General features: G+C 33.8%; 1 protein-coding gene and 1 non-coding gene across 2 annotated transcripts; both read left to right on the forward strand.

Moving 5' to 3' along the window:
* Window positions 1–484: 484 nt before the first annotated feature.
* Window positions 485–23,977, forward strand: LOC121409256 (ras-related protein Rab-34-like). Its single transcript, XM_041601132.1, has 8 exons — window positions 485–656; window positions 3,133–3,221; window positions 7,988–8,155; window positions 12,313–12,377; window positions 16,780–16,910; window positions 18,546–18,639; window positions 19,464–19,601; window positions 20,891–23,977. Exons 1-8 carry the CDS (start codon window positions 606–608, stop codon window positions 20,956–20,958), a joined length of 804 nt encoding a protein of 267 aa, XP_041457066.1. The 5' UTR covers window positions 485–605; the 3' UTR covers window positions 20,959–23,977.
* On the forward strand, window positions 3,498–3,569 carry TRNAG-UCC. The gene has a single exon. It is a non-coding gene; the product is annotated as a tRNA-Gly (tRNA).
* Window positions 23,978–24,971: the final 994 nt, after the last annotated feature.

The raw sequence follows: 24,971 nt of genomic DNA on the forward strand, positions 1-24,971 counted from the left end.
TTTAAAAACCTAATTATGTCGTCTTGGATTACCAGTTGTGTTTTTTGTTTGGTTGGGAAACCACTTCATAATCATAGCTTCTATATTTTGTTTTGTCTACTTTATTTACCAAATCACCTATCTTTATTCAGATAACACTGATATTAAGTCATCACTTTGCTACATGGGGGTGGGAGAGGATAAGTGGGTAGGTTTTTTTTTATTATTATGGTTGTTATTTTTTTTTGTGTGTAACTAACGTTGTGTTTATGTGATTTGCAATCACCTAATAATCATTTGTAAATTTTGTGATTTATTTCAATTTGCTATAATAAAAACAGAAATGAAAAAACAACTGATTACTCCATGGGTACCTAATTACTTCGAGCGCGAAGTGCGATCTGAAAGTTTTGATAAACTCATATAATAGTGCATGGTTAACCGGTTTGGTATATCGCTCCATGATTATTAGATCGACCCTGTTTATGTTCCGTGTACATATACAGTGGGCTCAAAACGATCCGTAATCCGCGGCACTCACATCACACTGTCATTGTCAATGACGCGATCTGTATCTGGAAAAAGTATAAATTAACGTTGTCGTTGATTTTTTAAAAGTTATTAACATGAGGATCAGTCAAGCTGCAAGAGATAGGATTTTGACGAAATTTCCACAGGTAATCATCAACTAATCAGATCTTCTAAATGGATTCTTAATCAGTCTAAATGGTGATGGTTGTTGGTGCCAGTGCGGTGTCCCGGGCGGGCGGACCGCGGCCGTGGCGTGCATGGTGGTGGTAGCGAATGCTCCATGCATGATTGATGATGGTGGTGGTGGTGGTGGTGGGGGCAGTGCAATGGAACGGTGATGTACTGATCATCTGATGTCTATAGAAACACGATTAAAAGTATAATTAAAAAATAGTAAGGAAGAGGAATAGATAGAAAAAAAAAATTAGGAGAAAGAGGAGGGGAAGAGAGTAGAGAAAGGTGGAAGCAGCTTGCAGGAAGATGATGATGTTGCCTTGGAAGCACTTCTCTTCAATTAACAAGGTTATGATTAGACCAAAAGCTTTCGTTTTTTTTAGTCTCTGTATTTGGTTGTTTTGCAGAACTGTGTTGGCTCCACTCACCAATAAATGTCAGAAATTGTTCAATAAATCCGCAGAAACGATGGTTATTCCTGTGATGTTCTATATACTCTGTTACTACTAGTCCTTCCCTGTGTCGGTGTGTAGCAAATAATGTTGGCAATGTTTGGCTATTTCTCTTGTTCTTAGGGACAAATGCTTGGTTTTTGTTACTGTATCAGTTTCTATTACAACTATTCATCATATAACTTGTAAATTTAATTCTTTTAATGTTTTTTTTTCTGAATTGAAAATAGATATTGAAATATGACAATTTTCTTTCAATATTACTTTCCACCAATAATATGCCCAAAATTCAAGTTTTTGAGCGCTCTGGTGAATACAAAAATGATCCCCAAGTTACTAATGAACAATAAATTGCACCTGCATGGAAATTAGTATTTTTGGTTACAAAAATTCCATCCATGTTTAGCTTCCAGGTGCTGCCAAAGGGATTATTTCTCCAAGGTCCAAAAGTGACATTTTAATGAACTTTTTAAAAGTTTATGCTGTGTACTGCATTGGCATACCATGGATTCCCCATAGGCAGGGTATGGTGGTTGCAGTGAACAAGTGGGTACTGGGTGGAAGAAGAGAAGGAAGGTGAAATAAGGAAAATAATTAGCAGAGCCAGAAGAAGATAAAAGAAGGGAATAAGGTCTATGTTTGTGATAAAATTTAAAGGACAAGTTTTCTCTCTTTAAGATCGGAGATCGCTAGTATCAGAAGAAATGAATGCAGACACTTCCTAAGGGTTGTTAGAGCTAGAAAAGTTGCTGAGGAAGTTTTGGCGGGTTGTGTGAGGATTGCGAATGAAGTATAAAATAGTGTGTGGAGCTGGGTTTTACTGGCATTGTTAAGATGCACGGGGGAAGAAAGAGAATACACTCTAGAAAATGCTGAGGGTCTGTCTCAAAGAAAAATACAAACAAACCAACAAACCTACAAAAAAAACCAACAAAAAGTTGACTTTAATCATTTTAAAGATAAATATCCAACAAGCATAACAATGAAAATTTCATCAATATCGGATTTAAAATAAGAAAGTTATGACATTTTAAAGTTTCGCTTAATTTCACAAAACAGAACATTCGCATTCTTATCGGTATGCAAATGAGAGTGATGACATCGCTCACCATTTCTTTTGTATTTTATTATGGAATATGAAATATTCCAATTTTTCCCTGTTGTCATATGAAACAACGATTAATTCCTCCCTGAACATGTGCAATCAGCATTGTTTAATACCATATGGTTCAATCAAGTTGGTCCTTATTGTCAAATCTGTAAAAAATGAAATATTGTATAATTCAAACAATAAAGAACAAAAGAAATAGTGAGTGAGGGACATCATGGACTGTCTCATTGGAGTTGTGCATATCACTGTTCAATCAAGTTGGTCCTTTTTGTCAAATCTGTAAAAAATGAAATATTGTATAATTCAAACAATCATGGACTGTCTTGTTTGCATGTCACTGTTTTGTGAAAAATAAGCCAAACTTAAATATGTCATAACTTTCTTATTATATATCGGAATTCGATGAAATTTTCAGCATAATGCTTGTTTGATTTTTCTCAATTTATTAAAATCAACATTTTTCTGGAGTGGACTTGTCCTTTAAAGATAACTGTAACAATCTCAAAATGAGTTCGAACAGAATCCAATAAAATTACCACCCAAGCGTTTGTATGTATTATGAATAAAAAATGTGCCAAGTGGCTCTGGAAGAAAATGTGTAATTGCTTAGAAATCAGCGAAATGAGCATGGAATTCCATCAAATGTCGCATATTTTTCCGAGCAATATTAATACATTGTCCCACATATACTTTTCTGTGTTAGTGATCATCAGGATTATCGGTTTTGAGCTAACATTTCATGATTTTACTTTAATGTATCAGATTTAGATATGATATTTTGACAATTAACCTTGATTTGATTTGAAAGAATTTCTCATGAAATATTAAAAGTGTTTACTGCAACTGCTATCTTTTACCTGTACATATTTTTCTCCTCCTTTGTAGCCCTATAAAGATGAAACACCCTATAAAGAGACTGATTTTGATCCTAAAGTAAGAGATGCATGCTTGGCCAATAAGACTGGAACAGTAGGGTAAGAAAATTTCACTTCTTTATATTTCTTGTGTGTGTTTGTGTGTGAGGTAAATTTTAGCTCGTCAGTTAATAGAGACCTTAGCGTAGGCCCGTTTCATGACGAGATGAGCAGTAGCATACCTAGGATCAAAGCTATTGCTTAGATGCAGTACACGTATGGGAGAAATCATACAAACCTACACCCGACAAAGGATATCATAATTTGCATGGTGTCGAAAATCTGTTTACAGTATCTGACGGCCAGTCGGATTGGGGTCGCCTGTGCCACTAACCCGTCTCTGTGGTCTAGTGGTTAAGGCACCGGCGTTCCAAGCTGGGGGCCCGGGTTCGATTCCCGGCAGAGACATTTTTCGGCATCACCAATTTTTCCAAAGGGTAGATAGCTCTAGGGAACCTTGATTTAAGCTACGACTACCATTGTTCTCTTCATCCATTTCTTTCACAAAATATTCAAATAAAAGAGTTGCCAAAGCTGTTGTACATGTATAATTTCTGACATTTATTTATATATGTATATATATATATATATATATATATATATATATACATATATATATATATATATATATATAATGAATTTTGATATTCAATAACTTCGTTATTTGTTATCAGATTTTGATGAAATCTTCAACATTTTGCTCAGTGAATTTTACTCTATTTATTTAGATATAAATATTTTCAGCCCGAACCATCCCTTTAAGGAAGCAAGGTCAGATAATGCACTTCTCACAGTAGGCTATGTCCCATCTGTGAAATATGAATCATCATGACAAAAGAGAAAACAACTGAAATATCAAATGTCTGAACTTGGTATATTCATTCAACTCTGTTCATGTCATATCTAGAATCTCATGTCACATTTCTTCTTGTTTCTGTGTTCTTATTTTTATACTCTTTGCTCCCTGTTAATAGCAATTAAATGCACAAAAATGATGATATGATAAAAAAAACGATTTTTTTTGTATGAAATAACAACCTGCTGACTAAGTAATAAAAATAATAATAAACACAGCATTTTATTTATTTTGCAACATGTATATAGTAAACTATTCCGAAGCACAGCTTGATTTGGTTTTGCATGCCCTAAATGCTTCAATCATGCAAGGAGCTATGCAATGATCATCATAGATTTCATTTTTGACAAATCCAACCTCTCCCTTATCTTTGATTTATCATCATTTCAAAGAAATTGAATGGAGCGCTGTGATGATTGTGTTGATGTCAAGATCAACAGGTCATCCATAGGGGTCCAGTGGATTGACTCCAAGGAGGTATTTAATTTCATTGGGGGATGCTGTTCTGAAAATGAAAGGAGTTCAGTTCATGACATCAGTCTAGAATGTTAGGTTACTGTACAAGGAGTAAGTAAGACCTGTAACCTGGCTCCATTTCATTAAGCTTTTTATATAAAACAACAAATGCAGGGCTTTGTTGCTGATTTGGCTCTCAACAAATCAAATGGTTGATGTTTACAGTTGCTTTTTCAACATGTTTGTGTATGTAGATTGGAGCCTGTAGCGATTACAGGATGTGTCAGAATAAGGCCGTGTTTATGCTTCCACTTTTCAGGCCAGAATCAGCGCTTCCAAACGTGATTAGTCCAAAACACGGTTGCGTCCATGCTTACTTTCATTTAAACGCTGTTTCAAAACGTCGATCGTAAATGTGTTTAAATGATGTCATTTGGTACATCCACAGGCAAATACAGTCGCATTGCCCCATGTTATCTCCAACAACACTCAGAAAAAACTTTCGAAAAAAGGCGCGCACAAAAGAAATTCTGCGTAGCAGTCTTAAAAAAAATTGTGGAGCAAATGCGATATTGGGACAAATTTTCCCTGTATGTTATACAGTGTATGTTTGATATTTCACTTGTTATAACCTTTTCCAATTCACATTTGACATCTCACTTGTTATGACCTTTTCCATTTCCATTGACCCACTTCATAGATTGTTGCATGATTTTTTTCCCTTGGAAGACTTACATGTACATGTAAAGGGATGGTCCAGTCTAAAAATACAGTGTATGTAAAAAATATCTAAATAAATAGAGTAAAATGCTGAAAATTTCATCAAAATCGGATTAGTGAATTTATTGAATTTTAAAGTTTATCGAAATTTGCAAAAACAGTTACATTGTATATGTACACCTTCATGTATATTCATAAGATGGGCTGATGATGTCACATCCCCACTTTCCTTTTTCTGATGTTATTACAATTTTGTAGTACATGAAATCATTTACATGTGTATGTTCCATTTTTCTTACATATGTAAACAATGTGTCTACATTATGATGAAATATGTTGCAGCAATAAATTAATGTACGTAATCAGTTTTCAATCCAATTGTTTTAGTTCTTGGTAGAAAATTTCTTAAAAAACCTAATTTCATGTAATAAAATACAAAAGAACAATGACATCATCAGCCCACCTAATGAATATTCATAAAGACATGCCTAGAACTGTTTCACTGAAATAATACAAGTCTTTTATTATAAAATTCAATAACTGTGTTATTTGTCATCAAATTTTGATCAAATTTTCAGCATTTTGCTTTGAATTTTACTGTATTTATTGAGATAGGAATATCTTCAGCCTGGACCATCCCTTTAAAATGATTTGTATTGTATGGTTAAAGTATAGGCAGAAACTGAAAAAAATTTGATGATTATTTGTTCATGTCAGCAGAATGCTATGATCAACTTCACCCCCCTCCACTATTATGTCAACACTGAGGGATCTATTCTCACATGTTATCTTCATTATTTTGAAAGAAAAGTTTATTTGCAAAAGAAGAACATGTGATAGGAGTGCTCAGCATCAAGAGCAGACATTTGAACTCATTCAGATCCTGGTATGTGCCAAAGGTCAATCGTTTTCATCACTGAAACAATTTTTGAGCAATCAATGATTGCTTTTTACAGCACTTTGTGGGTCAGTCAAGATGGTTGTAATTGTCACATACATGTATGTAAAAATTGAAATATTGCATAAAGCACAAGAAAAAGAAGAAATAGTGAGTGAAGGACATCATCGACTCTCTCATTTGTATATCACTGAGTTGTGCATATATAACTTTTTTGTGAATAGTATAGGTTTTCCCGTCCAATTTCATCAGAGTTGCAATTAAATTAATGAAAGGACGTTCAAATTCGAAATATTTCGTCCACCCTCTGCACACATAGTTCATTTTCATTCATTTAGCATTTGATTCCGTTCTATATCATTCCTTTGAATTTTGTAGAAATTCAATTAAGAGAGAAGCTCGTTCAAATTAATGGCCCTAAGGTGTCATTTAATTTCGCGACGACTAACTGATCGTTTGATTTCGCCTGAAACACCATTTTCAATTTCATTTATCGGCACACATATCTGCACTTTAAACTTCCAAATTCTGATAAAGTTTCTGTATTCATTTTTATTTTCAAACTTTACCCTATATTTCTATTTTTGCGGATCTTTTCAGTTAGAATAATTTTATTCCATGTTTGATAAAGAGGTAATTCATGTAACACTTACAGGATATGGTTGTAAACGCTTATTCTTTTAGTGATTGATGAGTGGGTGCAGGGGCGGATCCAGGATTTCCCCCAAAGGGGACACATTTTCCCAGAGGAATTTGACGAGTAAAAAAAAAGAAGGTTGTTAACCAAAGAATAAGGGTATTTCGTCCACGAAAAAAAAATTGTGCCTCTAAAAGGGGGGGGGGGGCACGAGTCGGCTGTGCCCTCCCCCTGGATCCGCCATTGAGTGGTTCGATGACTTATAGTATGCCAATGGTAGGTATTTTTTTTTCATCATCTTGTTCTTTTGTATTGTACATAAATGTATATAATTTAAATCGTTTTGGGGAAGGGATGGGTATCATGGAATTGACCACAGTTTCGAGTTATGAAAGTGGAACAAAAACGAGTTGTTGTTCCGATGTTGATCCGTCAGATGTAAAATTCAGCAATTTTTTTTAACATCCAATTTAGGAGTAAAACCTATTTCCATAATTATTCAAAAGAAGTATAAAAAACAACAACGAAAAACACCATCCATATCTTGTAAGTGATTGCATATTAATGATTTTGAATTCCTAAACGTTCGCAAGGAAGGTACCGGTGCGAATTTGAAAACACTACTCAGCTATTTCAATTTGATCGTTCTTTATAAATGTTTAAATAAAATAACTATGAAATCGCGTGCCAGTAGAATTAAATTAAATTAAGTATTTGGCTATTTAAATGCTGATCTTCTAGGTCATTCAAATAAGTTGCAAATTGAATTATTACATCATTAAATCGGTTGAAATTTTGACGAAATTGGACGGGAAAACCTATATTAAAGTGAAATTGTAAAATTTATTTTTCATCCAATTTTGATGAAATTTTCAGTGTCATGCTTAATTGATTTCCATATTGATTCATATCAGCATTGGGTGGACTTAACCTTTATAGGCTATTTTAAAGGGGCTGAATGAGAATATTGTTTTTGCAACTTTTGATCACTCAGGGTCTCAGTTGACCATCAGAAAACCCCCAAACAAATGCATCATCAATTATACATTGTCATTTTGAAAGTTCATCATTGATGCTATCTTGCCATGTACTTATCAAAGAATTTCCCCATGTACATGTACTTTATAGGACCTGCCTTATTCAAATTAAACTTTTGTTTCTTATTACAGTCCAGTTTTTAAACACTTTTCTTTGCAGAGCTTAGGTATTGTAAATGTATTTTTCATTAATTTTTTTCCCTTGTATTTTGCTGTCTTTAGTTTGCAGGTTTCCAAGGTGATAGTTGTAGGGGATGTCTCTGTTGGTAAGACCTGTCTAGTGAACAGATTTTGCCATGAAGTTTTTGATCGTGACTACAAGGCCACTATAGGAGTTGATTTCGAGGTGGAGAGATTTGATGTTTTAGGGATACCATTCAATCTCCAGCTGTAAGTATCATCATAAATTATCACCACCAGCTCAATAGCATTATCATTACCATCATCATCATCATCATCATCATCACCATCATCATCATCATCGCCACTATTATCACCATCATCATCATCATCGCCACTATCATCACCATCATCATCATCGCCACTATCATCACCATCATCACCATCATCACCATCATTATCATCATCATCATCATCATCATCGCCACTATCATCATCATCATCATCATCATCATCATCATCATCACTGTGATCATGATCATCATCACCTTTATCATCATAAGTGGACATAAGTGTATTCAAGTATTACTTTTTAATATTGCCATGCAAAAGTCTTTAATAGGTCTCATGATCAAGGTCAAATGTCATTTAGGGTAAATGAACAAAGTATTTTGTTATATGAATGGCATTTTGTGTGATTAATTATTCCATAATCGTTTTCAAAGTCAGCACTGCTGCTATATTGTATTGTGTAATGCAGGCGAGACTGCCAGAGGCACTCCACTTGTTCATTCTTACTTATCATGTGACCAATTTCAGATTTGACCACGCTTCAGTGTATACATACAGTGTATATTCTTAAAATGGATATATTTCATGCAGAAAATTGTGCCCATCTTCCATATTTTAATAAAAAGGACTGATCTAGTCCACAGACTTTAAAATGATTAATGCAAAATGGTTTAAGTGTATTTCATAATATAATTTTAGATTCTTGCTGTTTTGTAATGATAATCTGTACTATAAGTTGATTGCTATCAAATAGTGTTCAGTACTTCCTGAATGTTTACTGTGACTGTTGTCCATTTCATATCGTGAGTAATGCTTGGTATTTTTGTAATATCAAGTATTTCCCAATCCTCTTTAACATGCAGAATTACACAAATATTCTCTGTACATGAATGGGGAAGTTTAAAAAAGGAAGTAGTGCATGAAGTATATTTTACTTCCCTATTTGCATGATAGTGTACATCCAGACCATGTCATTGTTTTGAAGATTATAAAAATGTTAAATCTGATACTGTACCCCTCCCCCATAAATCATCACATTCATTGCAACTTCTCCTCTTAATGCTGAATGATGGTAACTGTATTTCATTCATGAGGTATCAGAGTAAAAAGATGTTATATTATAAATAAATAAATAAATAAATAGCAGCTCTTTTTTATTTGCATAGGCTATTAAAGTTAGGGTAAAGTCCCTAGTTTTCCAATAGCAAAATTAAACAATAAAAGAGAACAAATTGACCCAGAATTTCCCATTGCCAGAAGATGGGTTTCACAAGATTCAATGGAGAACACAATTTGGTTGGGATTACCAAGAAACAACACCACAAAATTATCAAAGCCTACATCTATTTTAACTTTGGGTAAAATCCCCCAAAAGTGCACATGTGATGATTCCAATTTATTGCTCCATGTAACCATAAAAAGTTGTAAGATGTAAATACACATCAATTTTACGATATGCCAAAAAGCTCTAAACACATTTAATGCATATGAAACTAAATATATTGATCTTTCATCAAAATATGTAATTTGTATTGGTAGTCATTATAAAAACTTATGTGTCGAGATTGAATTCAGAAACGAAGAAACGGAACACAAACTTAACAAAATAAGAAATGGAAAAACTTATAAAGGCTTTTATTTCAGAATGCCAAAAAACAGCTAAGGCTCTTCTGGCATAAGGCCGATAATATAGGAGTCTTAAATCTCTTTAGTCATCTCCTATCATCTCACTAATACGACTGAAGCTCCTTATTAAAGGGGCAAGTCCACCCCATCAACAAATTCTTTTAATAAAAATATAGAAAAAATCTATACTGTATAAAGCATACATGTATGTAACACAGAAAAAATTGGCAAATTCGAACGAAAAATCAGAGAGACTTTATATTACATTTTAAAGATTTGCTTGATTTCACAAATCAGCTTTTTTATAGATGCTCATCCTAGTCGTAGTGCAAATGAATGTTACAATGGGGTTATCAATATCACCCATGCAATGTTTCTTTTGTTGTATGAAGTCAAAGTGTGATGTATTTTGATTTTATCCCTATTATGTAAAACAAAGCATTATTACTCCCAGATCATGTGGAATATTCATTGTTTAAAGGGGAAGTTTACCCTGACAAAAAGTTTATTGTAAAAATAGCAGAAAAAATAATGAAAAATATTGCCGAAGGTTTGAGAAAAATTTCATTAAATAATTAAAAAGTTATTAGAATTTCAATTATTTGATTTGTGACGTCATATGTGAGTGCTCAGCATTCCTACATGTACATAGCGAATGGTAAGAAATCAATGAAATGTCATTTTCTCAGAAAATTGAAAATGGTTTTTACTGTACCTTTTGTATATCAATAGACAAATCATTTCACACCCGATCATGAATAGAAATCAAAATCAAGTCATCAGGAACCATATAAAGTTTGAAATTCATGCGTTTTATATTACATAACACATGGGGCAGCTGCTCGTTTATGAAGTCACAAATCCAAAAGTTTGAACTCTAATAACTTTCTTATTCTTTCACGGATTTTCCTCAAACCTTCACCAATATTTTTCATTATTTTTTCTGCTATTTTTACAACAAAGTCTTCTTCAGGGTAAACTTCCCCTTTAAACATTTTGTGGTTCATTTTTAGATGGTTCTTATTGTCAAATCTGTAAAAATTGAAATATTGTATAAATTCAAACAATAAAAAAACAAGAATTGATGAGTGAGTGATATCATCGACTCTCATTTACATTTCTCTGAGTTGTGCATATAACTGTTTCATAAAAAAAAATTAGTGATACTTTGTCACAACTTACTTTAGTACTTCACATCTGATTTTGATTAAATTTTCAGGTATATTTGTTTTATTTTTTTTCAAATCAACTTCTTCCTAGGGTGGACTTAACCTTTGATACATGCAAAATGAAGGTTGCCTTAGTAACTCTAATTTCAATATAATACTCTCCTTGTGAAAAACTTTGCCATGACAGAGCCTTTTTTATTTTTATTTTCAAATCATGTCCATGAATAGACCTTTCAAGGGTCCTTGATATGTAGGGGTTCTCAAATCTCCTTTACTATGTCAACATCCAGCTGAACTCTCAATTTAAATTCAATACTCTGTGTCAGTGTGAACTTTTGTTTTCTGTTGTTGAGGCATGATGAATGTGTGCAGTTAGGTCTTTCAAGATGAAGAACAAAGTGTATTCTGTAGACAATATCTAGCCTGTACTGCAATTAATGAATTGACTATTGTTTATATCAAATTTGATCCTCAATACAAGTAGGGTCTACATCAATATTGTTGAAATATGATACATGTACATGTAGCTGCATAATGAATTGATGAAGCGAGTTTTAAAAGCTCTTTACATGTTTACATGATACAGCTATTCTACATAGTAAAGAAAGATATTTGGCAGTGGTATAGTGTACAAAACTCTTTATTACCCTATCTTTGATCATGATCCACCCATTTGTTATATCCCGGTGATATAATGTAGCCAAGTCAAAAGTTTGGTACATGTAGTATTGGTCGAGAAGGGGATGAATTATAAGGAGGAGGAGAATAAAAAGGAGGAGTTGTTGAAGTCATTGTAGTAGGCCTACATGTAAATGTGGGAGCAGTAATAATTTGTAAACCAATCTTTTAGATTCGCATACATCACAGTTTTGGTACTTCAGCATAATATTTTTATTTTTGAACTATTTTATTTCTTCTGTATTTTTATTTTTAAATATTGTAACTTTTACACTTTTATGTACTTTTATGTATTTTGTATTGGGTGTCGCACTCATCAAGCTCCTGCTTTTATATAGGGGTACCCGAATCATTTAAACTCTTATTTTCAATAATTGTGCATTCATGTGTATGATTTGTGTAGCCCCCTATATTGATTTTTAAAGGATTGAATCAAATAAAATGAAATGAATTGAAAATTGAAATGTTACCTCATGTTTTGTCACCGGCAGCATAGCAGGCCAAATAAAGTGGAACATTTTAGCAATTTTGGACTTAAGGAATTAGCAAATTTTTCCACCGTGAAATTTCATGTCATACATTTGTCGAAATATGTCACTGTTTTTAAATGATATATATTTTAAAATATGATCCTGAAAGTCATGTTTCAATATTTATCCTCAGATGGGACACTGCAGGTCAAGAGAGATTCAAGTGTATAGCAGCTGCATACTATAGAGGAGCTCATGGTGAGATAATCATCAATTCTTTACACTGTACAGTACAAATTACAAATAAGCATGAGTGCAATAGTACAAGACTTGTCATGTTAAAGGAAACCAAAACCCAAGACGAGAAGCAATCTTAATATAGGAAAGAGTAAAATGCGAGGAACAATTTAAAAAAAGTTTCATCAAAATCGGTTATGAAATAAGCAAGTTATGGGAGTTTGAAAACTATTGTTGTACTTTCTATGGGAATCCTCAAATTGGCAAATGTGCTTCAAAATGGCTGATTTTGTGGACAACTCTCCATTTGTTTTGTACACAAATTTTTAGATTTTCCTCATCTTTCAAATTGCATCTTGCCTCCTTCTGAGCACAACATATGTCATTGGGACATATAATTCACACCACATATGTCAAGGTCAGGAGGAGATAATGTAAAATAATGGGGAAAATCTGAAAATTTGTGTACAAAACAAATGGAGAGTTGTCCACAAAATCAGACATTTTGAAGCACGTTTGCCAATTTGAGGATCCCCATAGAAAGTACAACAAGACTTTTTAAACGTCCATAACTTGCTTACTTCATAACCGATTTTGATGAATTTAAAAAAATTTGTTCCTCTCATTTTACTCTTTCCAATAAGATTGCTTCTCTTCTTCGGTTTTGGTTTCCTTTAAGGTGGAAGAAAGATGCTCTCTCTTCCTAGGGGGCCACTTACATTGACGAGTGGATACCATGTGCGACGAAAAAATCACGTAAAAAGGATTTCTTTTTCAAGATAGGGCACGTTTCTTACGTAACCTAATAAAGGGTGTCAAAAACACTAAAAAAAAAAATCTATTTTCCATAGAAAAGCTACATGTTTAGGGTTAAATTTGCAAGGGTATAAAAAATCAAGACAAATGTTTTGTTGAGGATGTATTTCTTGCCCCAAGAGTCAACACCGTGACTACGTGTATAGAGTACGATTTGCGCGAGTGGGGCTGTATTTAACCCAATGATGTAGGTAAAGGTAAAACCGACGACTGACGTCCGTATATCGCTCACTTGTTTAGGGGTTCAATTCAGGGAATACTTGCCAATAGTATCGTATTGTTTCCAATACTTGTGAAGGGTAGGGTTTCCCACTGCAATACTTGTTAAGGGGTGCATTTTCAGAATATGGAAAATACTTGTTTAGGGTGCTTTTTTAGATGTCATGGTCGCGCATGGCATCCACCCGTCAATGGAAGTGCCCGCACCCCCCACATGATCTCTCTTTCACCAAATGCCAAATCTTGTATTATTGCATGGTTATTCCATTTTGTTTTGTAAAGTGCCTGAAAAGCTGGCAAAAATATAAATGTCAGGAAGAATAATAATGTTTTTTCTATGTTCTTCCTTCAAAATTATGAAAGAATTATTGAAAGCTGAAACCAAAATCCCTGAGCAGCATGTACATGTATGCAAGTGCATATAATATCTGCAGTAGGTGTGCGCAAATAGCCTGTACATGTACATGTAGGCTTATTATGTATATTGTCCCTGCATTTTTTTTAAAACCTATTGGTCCGTATTGTGAACTCTGGTCTAAATTGAACCCTGGTTTAAAGTTGTGGTTTAACCATGGACCTACCATGTTTTAACTATGGAAAGCCAATTTGGGCTTAAATCTCTATTAGTACAGGTTCAATTTATTTACTCATATGTCACTCAAATCATTCATATCTGCTTGGAATGATAACTGAAGTACTTTCTTCATTATGAAAGCAAATGGAAACAAAATAGTAAACGTAAGAAATATATAATTTAAACAGAAATTTGGAGTCTTTGGATCCCCATGATTTTAGCACAGAGTTAAACCATGGTGATACCACCTATTTTTCAGATTGTCCTTGTGCAGTTGCATAAATTTGCTTATTCAGCCTCCCTTTCCTTGCATACGATAAGCTTTCAAAGCATTTTACAATGCAAACTATAAGGAGTTGGGGTGTCTACAAAACGAAGACGTAAGACCCAAGTCCCCATACATATACTACAAAAAAAAACCTACAAAAGTAAGACCCAACCAACTACAAAACTAAGACCCTGTGTAATACTCATTGGATGCAGCCTAACCCAGTTATGGAGAAACACTTCAAACCTTCCACCTATATCATATTCTAGCGTACCTAGGGGGGGGGCAAGTCACAACCCATGCAACGGACGTATCCCTCCCCCTGACGAGCTTGAAAACCTATTTTGCCCCCCCCCCGAAATCCTTTATTCATGATTGAAGACCCTTTTTTTTTTTTGATAATCAAATTTTTCGGCGGACGGTTTTGCCCCCCCCCCCCCTAGGTACGCTACTGATACATATGTACTTGAGAGAAACCTACAAAACTAAGATCCAACCAACTACAAAACTAAGATACTGGGTGATACTCATTGATATGCAGCCTAGTCTTCATTTTCCTTTTACTTCAGTTTGAAGTGTTTCTCTATAACTTGGTCTGGAGTACAGATTAGGCTGCATCCAATGAGTAAATTGTCTTAGTTTTGTAGTTTTGTCTTAAGTACATCATATACCCCTTTCATAAACCCAATTATGCGGCTAATAGCAGTATAATTTGGTTGTAAAATTGGAGGAGGACCAGAGTTATCCGCATTATTTTGATGCTGCTATTATCCGCATAATAGCATCGGGACAAGATTTTGAGTTTATGAACGCATTTCCAAATAATGCGGATAATTGCCATAGTGCGGTCACAAGGTCACCCTTTTCCAACACAACCGCATCGGAGGGGGCGTGTCCAGTTGTCATGACGATTATCTGCCTTTTTCAGGACGGGCGCTCGTAAAAATAATGCGGCTTATTTTTCGGAGTTTGTGAACGCAATTTTTATTGAATTATCCGCATTACTCTTAGGCGGCTATTTGGAGGATGGGTTTATGAAAAGGGTATCATATACATTGTAGGTGGAAGGTTTGAAGTGTTTCTTCATAACTGGGTTAGGAGTACATACTAGGCTGCATCCAAAGAGTATTACACAGGGTCTTAGTTTTGTAGAGTTTTTTTTAGTATATATATGGGGTCTTGGGTCTTAGGTCTTTGGAAATAATTTGTCCATGAAATCTACAGCAGAGTTTTATCTCTACTTCTAGCTATAGGTCTAAATGTTGCATTGAAATTTGTGATGGTAGACTTGCAGACTTATAGATAATTGCTTAAAATCTGTGAAAATTCAGCTTTGATTGTAGAGTTTTTGTTATGATTCTGTTTTCTAAAACAAAAAATGAATTTTTTGAACAGGCCATGTAATGTAATTCATGGGTTTCTTTTTTAATTTCCTTTGTTATTCTATTGTAATTTGTAGGCCCTAATGTTTATTTTTATAAAATTGTATTTTGAGTAGTCTTATGTTTTTGTTGATTTTTTTTATTAAAAAATTAAACTTGAAATGGATTTGCATACTCCTTGACAGACCAATACTATGCATGTAGACAATACAATCCTTATAAGAATTGTATTGCTTTTTTTTGTTCTTGATGTACATGTATTTTGTACAAGTACATGTAAATGCTGTTCTTAATAAAATTTGCCACAGTCAGCTTACAATTTCAAAGTGGCCTAATGACCTTTGCCAATACATGTAGCTGTGACATAAACAAAACTGCATTAATGTGTCTGGAAGTGGAATATTCCTCTTTCATTGATTTTTTTCAAACCTTCAACCCTATGGTCACGTGCATTCCTTGGCACAATGTAGCTTCAAGACTGCAAAGTGTTTGTTATTGCAATGTTTCAAATGAATATTAAACAAATTGATTATTCATAGTACAGAGTCCAACCTGGTATTCAAATACCGGTAGTTTTCATAGAAGCCATAATAATAAAAGACGCATTCCATTACAAGATGGAGAAGATCAGGCAATATAAATGATTTCTGACTAATCTTGAGTCTTTCAGTTTTAGGGAAATCATGGGAACTTGGATGCTTTTTTCTCACATTTGTGATTATTTTGTTATTTTCTTTTGGGGGAGTACAGATTTTATCACAACTGTTTGATCAATCACTAGAAGTATAAAGCTTGGTACCACTGTACAGTACTGTGCTAGTGTCTGTATTCTCTTCATATCGAAATTGAAGACTGTCTAGATTATAATTCACCCCCTGTATATGGTCTTTCATTGTATTATCAAATTTGAATATTTGGAATAGAAAAATGAAATCAGAATTCTAAGTATATTAGTATCCAATAATCTTTTACTGTTTTTTTTTTCAAGAAATTTTTAAAGGAAAACTGTAGTACAGTACTTGTACAATGAATTTGCACAAGTACTGTACATGTAGGCAAAATAATGGAAACAGAAAAAACAAGAACAAGATCAAAGAAATGATTCAAACTGATATTTTATGTATAAAATTAATCTATTTCTTTTCTCTCCCTCTCTTTCTCCAGTTGTAGTTATTGTTTTTGATATGAAGGAGTCCTACACATTAGACCATGCAAAGAGATGGTATCAAGAATCATTACTGGAAAACACTCATGATCCTCATATATTCCTTGTGGGAACCAAACGAGATTTATGTGTAAGTCTGGTTGTTTGTTATGGAAACACTTCAAGGTTTAGTGGTTATTATAGATCTGGGGGGCGTTTCATCAATATTTTCGTCCGACAAGTTGTCAGATCTGACAACTTTCCTGGATTCTGATTGGTTGAGAAGCACCGTTATTATAGTTACTGTCGGATAACTTAGGACTTGTCGGATAAAACGTCTGACAAGTCCTTTCATGAAACGCTCGCCAGTAGATGATGTGTTCAAATCTTTCACCAGTTGTTTACAGCAAGAAATTTATCCTTATTGTGCTGCACTCGACACAGGAGTGGTAATTGGGGACCAGATAGCTTCTTTGAAACAAAGTACACATGATGTTTGCTTTGCTTATGTCAGGTTAATTATGGGACTTGGTGTTAGATGGTATGTCAATATAATAAAGCAATATCGATTGGCCTTGGAGCAATACGACATCTATCGCCCAAACTAGATTTATATCGCCCGAGTGGTAGACGAGGGTGATATCAATTTAGTATGTGAATATAATATACATGTAATATGTGATTGCAAGTAGTATTGTTTTGGTTAATTTTCTCAATATTTGAGAAAGTAAGTAAGCCTATACTTGATGATTTACCCTATGCTGTCAAATAAGGGTACTACACCTATTTTCAAAAGTAAGTCACATTCAGAATTTCAGGGCTATTCATTGTGGTACTAATCATATATTTTTCTTTTATGTTATAAAATGGCAGGCAAAAATAACACTGGATAAAAGGACTTCATTTATTTTGTTTATTATTGCTGTGCATGAAAAACAAAACCAACATCATGAAAGAAATTTTGAATACATTGATTAATTAGTAAAAAAAAAATGACCATATAATATTTAATCATGCAGAAATGATGGCATTTTATACAGTGTAATAATTTCATCAATTTGCAACAGAGTATAGATGCTGTAAAGTATGTGCACAAGTCCTGTATCACATGCAGCTAATATGCAATTACACATACTGTATTAATCCTTTATGGACACGGTGTTCTTCCATTATATTTACACTTGTTCTCATAAGAGCAGTGAAAATGTAATACCAGTATATTTCACAATAGGAATGTGTATGAATTTACAATTGGATTATTATTTATATGGTTTGAAACAGTTGTTTCCTGATGAACATCCTGTTATTCTTGACTTCCTTTTCAGCATTGACCCATATTGCTCTAGAGTATGATGTAAAAGAAAATAAAAAGATTTTGATTCCTGGAATTCATATACCACTTGTAGTCCTATAATTTATGAAATTTGTGTGCTTTTATTAGGTCTTTAATATGTAAAAGGATAATATTATACAGAAGCCATCATGAATATTGATTTCTTTAATAAAACACTTACATGTAGCTTTAAGAAACAAGAAATACAATGTTATCAATTATAGTTGAATATAACAGAAAAATACATGCTATACACTGTATTAACCAGTATTTGTCATCCTTATACAACTATATATTCTTTATACATCTGTATAGTTGATTTCTTGTAAATATAGATATGTTTATTTTTCTTCATTTATTTCATTATAAAACACAACTCTATATTATTGTCATTATTATTGCCATTTTCATTGATGTTGTTATTGTGATTATCATCATCATGTATGTATCCAGGAAACACAGGATGAAGTTCATGAAGTGGAGAAGGCTGCAATGGAGGTTGCTAAAGATATTAATGCAGAATACTGGACAGTTTCTTCATTATCAGGTGAGGGGGTGATGATAGAAATAATGATGGTGGTGGTGTTTTTGATGGTTGATGATGATGGTGGTGGTTGATGATGATGATGGTGGTGGATTGTGATGTTGATGATGATGATTATGAGGAGAAGGAGGAGGAGGACAACGATTATGGCATTCACGGTACTGATGGTGACAGCAATACTGTTTCTTTTTTTTTATATTATTATTGATGATGATTTGATTACTGATGGTAATGATTGTGCTGATGATTACAAAATAAGATTGGTGTTATACAGCTTCATTAAATGAATCTGAATTGCAGATTTGTCTTACACCTGCTATCATTCTTACTGAGCTTTGTAACTACAAAATATGCAATTCCTGTTATATTGAGTTTCATAACAAAGAAATATTCAAAGAAGGACCATTGCACTTCTTAATTTTTCTTAAAATGTTAAGGATTATGTTTTAAAACGAATCCATAGTGGTGGTTCAAATAAATGGAACGGCAATATAATGAATATGGTTTTGAATTATTATTTTTATTTACATGTATCTTATCCTCTTATCCTCTGTCAGAGATTGGGGACCCCCTCCCCCTTTCTGGCAGAATACAGGGCCGTACAACAATATAACAATGCAAATATTCCGTAAAAACACACATGTTCGTTGATAGCAAGCAATTTAGCAAATAATGTAAATAATGTTTGAAATAATGATGAATATCAGAGATGCATGATGAAATGCTTATCTTGTTAAAAGAATATGTTAGAGTAACCAGTTTATTTAATGCATTGTAGCTTCAAGGGAAACAATTACAGATGATATCACAATTTTTCCTTTAACCAGGTCAAAATGTTGAGGAATTCTTCAACCGCCTAGCAGGTATAACTTTCAATTCATCAGTACTGAAAGCTCTGGATGATCTTGAGGCCAAGTCAGCTAGTCGACAGATTGCCATCTCACAAAGCAGTGAGAATAGAATAAGTAAGTTGCTGTAACATTCTTGAAGGAGACTTTCATCTTGGTCTTATTACATGAAATAATAATAATACAATACCGGTAGTACATAGGATTCAAATAGTGCACTTTCCACCTTAATTAGATGCCCAAGGCACTTCAGAGCAAATTACAGAAAGGAAAGAACCCCTCCCCCACAATCCAGGTTTGAACTTACAAATGAATGTACTTATCTGGTTGTCTGTCAAAAAGCTCTGAACTATACAAGTACAGTATATCTTCAGGTTGCCCCCAAGTTTGGAGATACATGGTATGATATCTGCAATGGTTCTACATGTAGAACCTCTCTTGCACCTTGGAAGTTTTCCTGAGGTGAGATCTTACATAGAACATTGCAGATATTACCATGCATTTCCACCTTCAGGGGCAACCTGGAGGCATAACCTTTTTTTGTGTGTCTTGGCTATACTGTGCAACCACTGTTAGGTGTTTGGCATTTGAAAATCACCTACATCCACTTCATATTGGTTTACCCTTTTTCTTTTGTCTTTTGATATCTTGTATATTTGATTGTTTTCTTTTTGATGTTCATATATTTTATTTTAATAAAGTGAATTTGAGTTGTCCTGCTCAAGGTTTGACCTCCAGGGAGATATGGTCACTTTATACTAAAAAAATATGAAAAATTATATGGTGAAAAAGAAGTGATAGATTCAAATTTCTATACCATCAGTCTTGCACAAGTCGATAACCTTTAGAGTCAACCTATATGGCAAGAAAGTTCCCCAGACCATGATGAGTAATACTCATATTTATGCAAATGCCCTATAATACATGTAGCCTTCATCTTAAAGAATTGACAATCACCTTGAGCTTCAAGAGATAAATAATCACCCTTGGACCTCAGATGAATAAAGACTTCATTTATGAACCTTGTCAGCTATTAAATTTGAATTGATAATTCATTGACTTAGTCTTGTGACAGAAAATATGATTTTGAACTTTGGATCAGTCATAAAGAGAATTTCTATCACACATTTTATTTCATTTTATTCTTATTGAGAGATGAGTCAGTCCTATCTGCTTACCTCTTCAAAGAGGTATAGTCAAAATAATAACCTTCCATCCAAGTGAATTTGGTAATTTTTGGTTTAAACTTGAAATCAGATGATAAATGAGGACATTATTATATTTCATGTATACAAGAATGTCTGTGTTTGCAAGAAGTCAACACAAGAGCTTACAAGGCTGCAAAACTTTTGTTAATACATATGATGTGTCAAATGTATAATGTTACTCTTTGTTTTTCTCTCTAGAATTGAAACCTGATGATATAGATGGAAGGTCAAAGGATAAGAACAAAAAAGCAGGATGCTGCAATTGAGACAGTTACATGTACACTATCCTATGAAAGATGAAACTTGGTACAAGCACAGAGTCTGACGGTTGTTTTAACCCCTGACAGAAGCAGGAGATATTATGATGTCGCTCAAGACTTTGAAGAACTATTCTCCTGTTTGCATGGATGCATCATCTAGACTCTTACTAGTGCTACTGACTGTCATTGGCTATTGCTTACATGAACTGATGTCTGTTTGGTGAAAAACTTCTTGGACAATATGGTTCTCTCTGTATACATGTGGTTCTTGCCTTTTTCATACGGGAAAGCTTTAGTTCTCATGATGATTGACTTCTGAAGTGGCTGATACTCTAGTGGGAAAGACTAACACAGATCCATATCAAGTGTGTGGATGGAGACATATTCTGACAATCTTTTCAACAATAATGATTCAGTGAGGCAATCAAGAGGGAATAACATCAAAACTTCAGGAATAGCTTATGAAACATGATGCTCACCAATTTGTCCCTCAAAAAGTGAGAATGTGAATAAAGTAAATACCAAGGGCTGCTACAGAGCTTTATGCATAACTAGTAACTCTTCTTGTGCATAATGGGATACCCCCAGTTTCCTGTTTTGGTATATCGGGGGTGCATTTTCTATAACCCTGGTCAAATTTAATGAAAAATTACTGAATTCAATGCAATCAAATTCTTGTTAACAATGTAATTTTTGTAAAAAAAGAAGGAATTTCAACTTCTAAAGCTGATCAGATTGAAAAAGAATGAGAATGTGATTTAGCACCCAAGAAAGTGTAATCAGTCATGTGTGTCTTAAAAACAGTTCTATGGAACATCAACCTGGTATCAGGAACATGAACTCTACTTGGACTCATTCAAAACCCTAATTCCCTGGATAGGTATAAAGAATCATCTATTATTGTACTATACTGATGAAAAATCATGTGAGACCTTTACTTTGAGGTCATCATCAATGAAGGGATAAAACAGTGCTTGTTAATTCAAAAGAACATTTGATGTTTACATTTTAGTATGTCATGAAACTGATTCCTAGTACTGTATCTCCAGTTTGTAGCTCTGTCCATTGGTTGATTTCAAGATCAGTATTGATGTTGAAAGCCCAAATTAGATTGCCTTCCCTTTCTCCAACACCTAGGGCCTGTAACACAAAGCTTAACAATCATTGTACAACATTTTTAACGATTGATTGCATTGGCTACAATGTACAATTAATGGCGAAAATCAAGCGTATGATCAATCACTAACCTTTGTGTTAAGGGACCTAGATCTGAGTTTACAAGCATGGTTCAAATCACATCAGTGCATCCTGTCCCAAGGTCAGTCCCAAATTTGAATTTTTATGCTATGCTGATGTTCAAATTGCTTTAACACCAACACCAAAAGGTCAACACCTTCCTTGAATCACCCATTTGCAATTGGCAAGAAAACAAAAATACTAACTATCCATTCATTTCTTGCATAAAGATTGGATCTTGATCAATTTTGTCTATATTATCGGTTTTATGTAGTACTAGTATAAAGGGCATTCAGAGTTATACATTATAGCATGTATTCTGAACTCTGTCTGCTGTTCTGGTTTAACTATTAGCTAATTATGACACAAATATTAACAGAACAGGATTGATTTCATATCGGATCATTTGACCCAATTTATAACTGTTTGGGAATGTTAAGGAATTAAAATTGAAGCAAGCTATTGATTGGACAATTTAATTTGGAATTATGTTGTTCCTCTTTGATTGTGCTGTGTAGTAATAAAGTTGATTCATGAATCATGTGATCTGAATGTGTATTCAGTACATTGAAAGCACATGAAAGTCTGATTGTCATGTTAAATTGCCATTTTTAAAACATGAGAAACCTGAAAATTTGTGGGAAAGTTTATATTATTTCAAGCTATTTTACTTGCTGGTCAAGTCATCTGCTGCTTTACACCTCACATTCATTTTGATTTTATTTCATTTCCAAGATATGTAGTTTGTACATAATTGAACAGTTAGCTATAGATGCTATTTTGTACTTTTTATTTTTTGTTTAGTTTTATTTTTCATAGTTCTGTGTGTGAAGTGAGAATAATTTTGTTGATGACTATGAAGCTAGACATGATGCAAGAAAGCTCAGCAGCATGCTTTCTGTGTTTTCTGTGAGACAAATCATCCCACTTTTGCATGTAATGTAGGCTTCATCTCTGAAAATTCCAATTTTGCATGGAAATCTCATGACATTAAGCACTTAAGCATAGAATGATACATCCACATAGATAATTGGTATGAGATGATGTCAGAGAAAGGCATGCCATATGCGTCAGGTCCTCACCCTCGCCAAGTATCAAAAGTGAGAAACCTCCCCACCTCAATTCTGCCGGACAGTGCCGGTCTAAATCATAGTCGACTTGCGCGTGAGTGACGTCATTTCAACCACTATAGCTCAGCATAAAGATCAATGCAATGGAACTTTTCCCTCATAGAACACAGTGTTCAGTGACTTTTCACAAAATTAATGTAAGTTGTACGATGGTTTATGTTTATCATATTTGAAATTGCTTTCTGAACTCCAAAATATACAGGTAACTTTACCTAAGTTGACCTTCCATAATGTAAGTCGAATAATCGCCTATTAAGTAGAAGCAATTTTTAGACCAGATTATTGAAAACATGTTGTATACCTCTTATACCGTATGTCAAAATTTAAGTGGAATAGATTTCTCTGATCCCAAGAGATTTGACCTAGGCAGAGTTACCTGTATATCACCATATGAAAAAGTCATGTAAAAAAGAATCAACGCAAGTGTGCACAAGTTGCACCTTTGCATCACCCAACCAGGTCATGAAACGAAGGTACATGTACGCCAGATCTTCCGGGCTGGGCAGCGTGTCATGACCCGCTAGTTATCTTGCTATTTCATGTGGACGAACGTGCACCTACAGTGAAATCTAAGATATTTGTATCTGTAGTGAGCAAAGACAGACAACTACGTTGACACACATGATGTGGGGATGAATATCATACGCAAAATGATTGTTGTAAAAAATGACTAATAAATGAGAAATGGGCATACTACTGACATTCATGCCAGGTAACATATCTTTACCCATGCATTATTCTACATGTTCCCATACATCTGTGTCAACGATCTTCATTGTGCTTGATTTTCAATGTGGATTAAATTATTTAATGTTTTATTTGTTTAAACCTATTTATATGGGTCAGTTATTGTATAACAGTTAACCTTGATTTAAAAAAAAACTTTCCCAGGAAATGTTGCTGGCTTCAACTGCATGAGAAAAGCTTTGTGATAACATGTTGAGTGATGTCATCAGTTTGTCAGCTCGAACACTTGAAAACAATTTTGTGCAAGATTTGTAAAAGAAAGTAATAGGTTCACAGTTAAAAAAGTCTTCTCGTTTTACCTCTTAGACCTTTATTTTTTTGCTTATATCATGAAAACATGGCTGAGAATTGTTGCCCTATGTCTCAATGAACCATTCAAAGCACTATTTGAAATTTGTTTTTCTGAATTGTTAATTTTTATCCACCCAAAGAGTACATCTCTACTTTTAGTTTTAACATTTATTTCTTAAATAAATTTGCATTCTTTTCATTTTTCACATATTTTACCTTTCTAGATCATCATTTTCATGGTTGAAACTGTGTGCAGATATTATTAATAGTCAATATTACCAGATTTTGGCATGGAACAAAGATACATGTAGATATCAAAATACTTTTAACTTTATTTTCTCAGGTTTTGTTAGGTTATATAAACTTTGTCTTCTGATTTTGCTTATTACTTTCAGTCCCCTTAGAAATAAATTAACTCATATATCTTTATATTTTGTTTTCTTAAGATTTCTTTTACATTGAATATTTTTAGTTTTCTTCATAATAAAAATGTACCAGTTCTTTTTGTTTTTATGTCAAAACAAACTGATAACATATTTTCTCTGTGCTAATGATTTGAACTGAATTATATCCTCCATATCTTTTTGTTATAATAGTTTGCATTATGTATGTAGG

The sequence above is a fragment of the Lytechinus variegatus genome, chromosome 2 (assembly GCF_018143015.1).
Source record: "Lytechinus variegatus isolate NC3 chromosome 2, Lvar_3.0, whole genome shotgun sequence".
Lineage (NCBI taxonomy): Eukaryota > Metazoa > Echinodermata > Echinoidea > Temnopleuroida > Toxopneustidae > Lytechinus > Lytechinus variegatus.

Bases quoted from the DNA above. Each gene is read 5' to 3' on its own strand.
- LOC121409256 (XM_041601132.1), top strand. From the start codon at position 606: ATGAGGATCAGTCAAGCTGCAAGAGATAGGATTTTGACGAAATTTCCA. The intron at 657-3,132 runs GTAATCATCAAC...CCTCCTTTGTAG, and splicing joins TTTTGACGAAATTTCCACAG to CCCTATAAAGATGAAACACC. The intron at 8,156-12,312 runs GTAAGTATCATC...ATTTATCCTCAG, and splicing joins ATACCATTCAATCTCCAGCT to ATGGGACACTGCAGGTCAAG.